The sequence below is a fragment of the Pteropus vampyrus genome, unplaced genomic scaffold, assembly GCF_000151845.1.
Source record: "Pteropus vampyrus isolate Shadow unplaced genomic scaffold, Pvam_2.0 Scaffold190, whole genome shotgun sequence".
In the NCBI taxonomy this organism is placed as follows: domain Eukaryota; kingdom Metazoa; phylum Chordata; class Mammalia; order Chiroptera; family Pteropodidae; genus Pteropus; species Pteropus vampyrus.
Genome location: NW_011888971.1, coordinates 997,248 through 1,005,428, shown reverse-complemented (window position 1 = coordinate 1,005,428; position 8,181 = coordinate 997,248). Strand labels below are relative to the sequence as shown.

Here is an 8,181-nt window from a genome sequence, read left to right as displayed (position 1 = left end):
TCCCAGGGAGCCAGCTCATTTGAAAATACTCACGTTATGTAAATATAAAATATAACTTATATTTTAATTTATTAGCATACTATGTATAATATAACGATATAATTTTAATATATAGCCATATACATATGGATGTATTCCCCTCTATGTATTTATAGACATATACATCTATGTCTCTGTACTTATATGTATAAATATAGATGTGATAGCATGTCTATATATTTATATACACACTTCTGCAATATGTATGCATATATATGCATGGAATACACACACACGCATATATATATATATACACACACACATACATATGGCTTTTCAAGCCCCCCGGTCATCGTGACTTTGGCGGCGTACATCCGACCCAGAAGCCACGAGCAGTCACTCTAAGTTGCTCCTGGGATGCCCACAGTGGCTGCTCACAGAGCTGAGACCGACACACCGCTTTCAGTGCAAGTGCCATGATGAATATGAAGGCTGCCAGGGCCCCCTCCCTCGTCCCAAAGCCGCTGGGTCTGGCTAGGGGCTGGGTGTTGCTGGGGCACCCACCCCGTTCCTTGTTCGTCTTTCTACCCCGTTACAGTTTTTCTTCAAGCAGAACACAGCTGTTTGAAAAGAAAATGATGAAATGTCATAAGGAAAAACCAGTTAACTCGTTAAGAAAATGGTCCCAAAACGTGAGTTTTCCCTTCTGGGGCCAGAACTTATGTCCTTGAGGCCCGGTGAGCAGTGGCTGGTCTCATTTAAAAGCTCTTTCGGTGGCTCAGAACCTCTGCACCTCGGCTATCAGTTCTAACAAGAATCTCCTCGGAGTCAAGGGCGAGCTGACCAGCCTGCAGGAGCTCAGGCACACACGGATGGTTCCAACGTCCGAGGGGAATCGTCGAAATGTAGATCGATGACTCTCACTGATGTCAGCAGAAGCCACGTGGCGGCAGGCCGCGAGTGGTCTCGGAAGTGAGTGCTGGATACCGGGACTCATTAAATCCCCTGAGACCATTTTCAAAGTGCAGAAATGGCAGGAAAGGGGGAAAATCCCCAGATGAGAAAAAGGAACTCAAAGACATTCTCTAAGCTGATCTGTAGGAGACACCGAAGACAGATTCTCCTAAAGGGACGCCTGCATTGTCCCCGTACTTTGAAACACGCGACTCCAAGCAGCGCTCCTAGCAAGTTCGGCTCTCGCACGGAAGGCCACGTCTGCAGCGCAGACCTGCGAAGCGGTTCACCAGGACGTTTTCTATGCGTGGATCTGGCCGTTAGCGTCACCACCAGGAGGGGACCAATTACCACCAAGCCTGGCGCTCGGCTTGTTTTTTTTCATTCTTAATATTTTCTCTTTCATTCCTAAATTTATCTTCTGCCCCAAGGCAATACCTCCACTTTCTTTGTTTCTATGTATTTACACTGTTTTGTTTGATCTTCCCCCAATCTCTCTTCAAAACAAACAAACAAACAAAGCCCAAGAAGTTATTATTTTCAACGCATTTCTTTGTTTAGGATTTCCATGCAGTCTGCTTCTAGAATCAGTTTGTAGATTAAACCCGAGAGGACTTGGGAGAGGGAACAAATGGTCTCAGATGAGCTGAGCCAGACTGTTGGGCAAACAGATTCAGCTCACGACAGTAAAGGAACAAAATACCACCTGCCTCTGAAGGTTTCTGTTGCAGGGCCCAGTGGATGCTCACACCTTGACCTGCCTCGTTGCTGGCACACCGGCCTCCCCCTCCCCCACCCCATTCCACTGACCTTGCACACTGGACTCATCTAGTGCTTGACCTTCCTTAGGTCCCGGAGGGCTGGGTCCTCCTCCATCCTTTTAGAGGAGGACCACGCTGGCCTCTGTGTCCAATTGTCCCGTTTCCTGATGTCTATCCCCTCCGTTCCTACATGCTCACCAAGCCAGAGGAAGCCCACCAGTGACACAGGGCACGTGGCCCTCCTCAGATAGCAGAGCCGCCCTGAGTGTCATTCCCACTGGTCCCGATGACCAAAACGCGCTTTTTAAAACCCTCCATGCTAATTGAAATGATAGAGTTCCCGCCTTCGTTTACTTTTTTCCAAGATTTTTAAAAAGTTGCCAGCTGGATTTGCTATGCCCCGTCCGCCCCCCCCCCCCCCCCCCCCCCCCGCCCCCCACCAGCGCACCTCAGCACCCTCGTTATCACATTCCCGACTTAGAGTCCCGTTTTCACTCTGTCTTTCTCTTGGGCGATGAAGATGAATGCCTCCTTCCTTATCTCGATTCTTCCCTCCCCATAATCGATTAGAGGCGCTTGTCTCCTCCGTCTTGCGGAGGCGGCGGTTCAGTCGGAAGGCTTCTCCTGGAATAGTTTACCCTTGCCCGAGTTCACGGTGAACAGGGACTGCCTCCAGCACATTGCTGTCTTGTGTCAGTTTCTTGCTTTAAAAACCAAAAAAGTTCTTTACATCTCGACTCGTTCTTGAAGGACTTCTAAAAGCAGCAGCAGAAAGCGAACGAAATCCCCACCTCTCTCTCCACGGCGTGTGATTTTTCATCTCGTTCTTTATCAGGGTGTCATTTTCGTGTCTGATTTAGCTGTTAAGGCATCGAGCCCTCCTGGCTCTGTGTTCTCCAAGGTGCATTTGGGAGTCGCCCTCAGACGTGCTTAGGCTTTGCGTTTTCATCTTCGCCTCGATCCTGTCTTTGCGACTCTGTGCCCCTCTGCTCCCTGAGGTGGTGGCTCCACCGTATCCCTCCTGTGTTCCCAGCGCCCGGAAAGGGGTGACGATGTGGTCCTCTGAAGTCTTGCTTTGTTCTTTCTCTCTAGAACTCTCCTGCCCTCTCCCCGGTTATAAAAACAACACAACAAAACAGCTCCCCGTGGCTGCGCCTTGCTCACCCCATTGACTGTCTACGTTTGCACTCACTTCCTACTTCTTCTCATAGATAACTTAGATCTTTTACTCCGTGTCCCCACTCCCAACCCCACCCCACCAGTTCAAATGTCTTCAGTTTGTTAACCCGTCACTACCCTTGCTAGTTAGGGAGAGTGTTAAGAGACTGGCCTACCCTTGACCTTTCACTTTGCATTTAGAAAGCAAGTTCAAGCAGCCTAGCACCGACCACTCAGCTTTCGTGGAGATGGGGGTTCTCCTTGGCGGAAGGAGTGTTGCTGTGCCCTGAAGTCCAGATCTCCCTCGCTCGGGGCACTGTGCGACACTAACCCTCTGCTGCCTTGCAGCGTCTTCTGGCTGCAGTTGGTGGCTCAGGCCCCACGCCCCGTTGATCTGCGGGATCCTGGCTTTGCCCTTCTGCACCTCCCACCCGGTCCCAGCAGAGTGAGGAGGGACCGAATTGTGGAAGGATTTCCTTACCTGCCTCCCGAACGGCAGTCTCTCTACCTCTAGCTTAGCGCCCACGTTGAACCCCCAGTGGTCCTATAATATAATAACAAATGTCACCTCAGGCCAGAACTTCGTGCAGTAAAAACATGTGACGAGACCCTTCGCATTCAGAATAAAATGCAAACTTACTCGCTCGGCACGCCCGGCCCGTGTCTGGCTCCCCAGCTGCGCTGCCTCTTCTGCATGCAATGAGAGCACCGTGCTTTCTCCAGCCGGGGGGCCCTGGCACAACCCACTCTCCCTCCCTCACCCTGTCTTTTCCATCCTTTGTTTGCTAAAATCCTGCAGGTGTCAGATGGTATCTCCTCCAGGAAGCCCCACTCAAGTCTACTCTTCCTTGGAAATTCATATTAGGTGTCACCTCTGGGAACCCTCCCGATACCCCTTCCTTTCCCTTCCCCCCCCCCCCCCCCCCCCCCCCCCCCCCCCCCCCCCCCCCCCCGCCGCCCCCAGCCCGGCAGTCGGTAACGTGCTGTTCCTCTGTGGATGACTGCAAAGCAATCGCGACCACCCTGTATTTTAATTTTCCTGTTGGCCTCGATCCCCAGCACAGTGCGCACCAAAGAGTATGTCACCAGTAAGTGCTCGCTTAATAAAAGTCCTCCCGCAACTGTGGCCAGGCCCCAGGATTTCTGTGATGCTTTGCAGCTGCAGGAAATAATCAACTCTGGGTCGACCCTCAGCACCCGCTTTCCTCCCCCCACGTTTTAGACATCCTTTCTTTGTTAGTTATATTTTTACTTGTCCATCAAAGAATCAAAAATGTTAATAGATTCTTGCGAGGCATGTAACAGAGTTTCAGAACATCACTGTAAAACTTCTTCCAATTTGTATACAAAGCTTCACCGTGGCCTTTGCTTTGCATTTGAAGAACCGCTCGCAACATTTTTTCCAGAATCTCGGGAAGTTTTCTAAGATACTGTTTCCTAAGCGTAGTTTGCTTTTATTTGTTTTCCCAGTGCGCATCGAATATAATTTAGGGTTTGCACTGTTATCAGACGCAATTTAAAACGAAACCACTTTCATCAAAAGAACAGGCAAGCTTTGAGATTTCAATTGAACATGCTCTTAAATATCCTCTTAAACAAAAAGGTCAGATTGTTTGGCAGTTTGACTTTTTTGGGGAGGGGATCAATATCAAAGAGTTGTTTTGTTGTTGTTGTTGTTTTATACTGATCAAATTTAACTTATTAGCCAAATAAAATGTTTTATTCAGATTTACCATTCCCCTCGTGCTCAGGCCTTGTTAATGTATTTCCTGTGATTTTTTTTTTTTTTTTTTTCAGGAGGAATGCCAGAACTATATCCGGGTGCTTTTGGTGGGTGGAGATCGGTTATTTACCTGTGGGACCAATGCTTTCACACCTGTCTGCACCAACCGCACGGTATGGCTTCATGTCCAGCCTTGATGAAATTTACTACTGGGAAAATCCAAACATTCTATTAAAACCCTAAGGTTAAATGTATTTCTATTCTTCAAGGAGTTGCTTTTTAATTCAAAAAGAAACCTCTTTTGTCAAATCGAATAAATAGTCGATGTATTGATTTATTTCTAATCACAACTCTCAATTATATAAAGAGCTAGAAATAACCATAGCTCATATAATTAAATTTAAATAGGTTTCTAAACTATTTCTACTAGCTTTTTCCCCACCAGTGACCCTGAGCATTAATCCTAAATGTATTTTATTTTTCTTATTCTGCTTTACTGGAGAGATACCATTAAGTATTAGAGTGGCCTTAAAACCACAACCCAAATGAACAAAGATATGACAAATTGATAAGAAGCATGTTAAAAAAAAAATTAAAGCAAACGGATGAACAGCTGGAACTTGGGGCAAAGTAAAGTTATAACCAGTGACTTTCTCTTCTAAGCTGCCGTTATCGATGGGGCTTGTCAGCATCTCACACCAGCAGAACTGCAGGGTTGTCACACCTGGCCCAGGTGTCGCCTTCCGACCTCAGGACTTCCGTTTGCTCTTCCCTGAATGCACAACTTCCCCTGAAAGCCGAATTTGCTTATCTGCTTTCACTGTTCATTGTTCTCAAATTAACATTCGGCTATTAAATGACATGATAAGAAGAGATGCTCACTGGAGAGCTCTGCATTGACTCAGTCCCTTAATCTTCACATCTGCCCCATGCAGTTGTCACCCTTCGAATCCCGTTTTACAAGAGCCCGAGGCATAAAGAGCTTGAGTAACTTACCCAGGGCCCAGGTCCTCCAGTGGAGCAGGCGGTGGATCTGAGACCCCTGCCTGGCCCCTCTGCCCTGCTGCCTCTCGGGGCCGAGTGAGGAACTGAGTGGAACAGATTTCCCCCCAAAGACCCCTCTCTTCTCATTCAGCGACTGGTCGGGCGTCCAGCCTTTGAGAGGCTGGGTCCCACCAGGTGATGGCAAGACGTGCATTTGTTGCTCTGGAAACTGAAAAATAGAGTTTTTGGAAATTTTGACTCTGTGGTGCTAGAAGTACCCACACATCCTTACTTGTGAACACAGTTTTGGGCTATTTGTAACAGGCCAATTCGCTTATATTGATGGAATTGTACATAATTCTTAGATTGTGTCTTCTATTTCTATAAATGTTGCATTTGGTTTCTTTATTAAAGTGGAAACGTCAGCAGTGCCCCATGCATCATACATAGAAGCCACGTACAACCATCCTTCCTATTTTGTGAGGATTCGCTAGCATGAGATTCGGTCACTCTAAAGGGACGATGAGACAGATGGGCATACTCCGCCACCGCCACCAAGGCCTTGCCTGGGGATAACTGGTTTCTCTCTCCTGCCCTTGTCCACAGCTGAGTAACCTGACGGAGGTCCACGATCAGATCAGCGGCATGGCCCGCTGTCCCTACAGCCCCCAGCACAATTCCACGGCGCTCCTCACGGCCGGCGGGGAGCTGTACGCCGCCACAGCCATGGATTTCCCGGGCCGCGACCCGGCCATCTACCGGAGCCTGGGCGTCCTACCTCCGCTCCGCACCGCCCAGTACAACTCCAAGTGGCTCAACGGTAAGCCTCGCGGCCGCTCCCATCCCTGCCACGCGTGTCTGTGCTGCTCAAACGCAAGCTGTCACTGTTTCCAAAGAAAAACAAATCCTTCGGGGTCTAAAGAATTCAAAACGCGCCATTATCGATACTTCCATGCAGAAGGGCATCACGTGGCTCCCAGGTAAAAAGGACAGATGGGCATCCCCAACGACCAGGCTATGGTGAGGGAGCGGATGTCGACGTTTATCGCCCACAGGCTGGTTTTTAATGTTGTCTGACGTTGAGAAAATCTGATCATGTCAAAGATACCTGTAGATGCGGGGCATTTTCTCTTCACGTCATTAGATAAGTAAAAAGGGAAATTACCCGCATTTCATGAAGTTTTTAGAGACTGTGTGAAAGGAAGGCTTTGGCTATGGGTAGCCCCGAATAACTTGACCAGTTAAAAAGAAAAGGTATCGAGTCATGTAAGCTACAAGGTCGGGGCAGGTGTCTGCAGAGTTGCTGACTCGGTGGCTCGAGTTAACGAGGACGTGAGTCCTGCTCTCTCTGCCACCCGCCGTCTGTCCTGTCGGGTTGGGCCCAGGCTGGCGCTGCTCCCGGATGCAAGTTCACCACTGTGGTTTCGGGTCCTGCATCCAGATGTGACAATATCCAATGGAAGAAGAGGCACATTTCTCGTGTGTGTGTGTGTGTGTGTGTGTGTGTGTGTGTGTGTGTGTGTGTTTTAAGAAATCAGAAACCCCAGAAGACCTCTCTTTAGTCTCGTGTTAGAATGTGGTCACCTGCTCACTGAGCAATTAGAAGCTGGTCTGACCACCTGAGCTGAGATTGGTCGGGTACCATGTCCCGAGATGTGACAGCTGAAATTCAGCCCTCTGTAGGTGTGCGTGTTCACGTGTGGATATGGCCACACACACACACACACACACACACACAGGCACGCGCGCACACTCACAAACACAGTGTCTTGGATAGATACATGCACCATGTGTGATCCATTCCCTCAAGCGTTTATTTGAGAGTTTTTGTACGAAGATGAAATCTTCAAGTTGCCATTATATTATTTACTATTTTGAGCTTTCAAGTTCTACAGAGATTCACTGGCCTCTTGCCAAGTACAAGCTAATTACATAGAGCAGAGTTTCTCAATCTCGGCACTGTTGACATTTTGGGCCAGATAATTGTTTTGGGTGGTGACGGGTGGCGGGCGGGGAAGGCTGTCCTGGGTATCACAGGATGGTTCGCGAGGTCCATATCCTATACCCTCTAGATGCAGGAGCACGCCTTCCCCCAGCTGTAACAACAAAAAATTTTTCCATAAATTGCCTCTGGTTGAGAACCACCGGTTTAGACTCATTGCGTATGCGTATTTGTGTGTATGTGTCATAGACACACCACACAAGGGTTTGGTCGAATATCGCAGTCACGTCAACCTTGCAGTTTTTGCCTTTTAAAGACTCCCTCGTACAGAAGAAAGGTCTTGCTCATGTTTCTCCAGGAAGTGGAACCACTCTGTCTGCTCCTAAAGGGCAGCATGAGTGATTTTTCTGCACCGAAGCCTCCACCAGGTTCTCTCCATCAACACGATTTCTGTGGCACTGGTTGTAGCTGAACCCGTCAGCTCTCTGGGCGGTCTCTTTTCATCCTCGAAGCTTTCATCTGTGTAGCTCCAAGTTCTTCTTCCTATTTATTTGTTGATTTTTACTAGCCAAGCAAAGTAGCCCGTTAAAAATCAATGCCAGCCCCCTCCCAACCGCCAGCCCCAAGGCATTGCAATTAGAATTTGCTGGAAGCAAAGTGAAAAGTAATTAGGAGGACAG

General features: G+C 48.4%; 1 protein-coding gene across 1 annotated transcript in view; it reads left to right on the top strand.

Annotated features, from left to right (window-relative positions):
* SEMA5A (semaphorin 5A) overlaps window positions 1–8,181 on the top strand; it is a 456,698-nt gene that overhangs the window by 284,297 nt on the left and 164,220 nt on the right. The window contains exons 7-8 of the mRNA XM_011371413.2: window positions 4,650–4,748; window positions 6,166–6,379. Coding sequence (XP_011369715.2) covers window positions 4,650–4,748; window positions 6,166–6,379 — 313 coding nt within the window. The remainder of the gene's footprint in view (window positions 1–4,649; window positions 4,749–6,165; window positions 6,380–8,181) is intronic.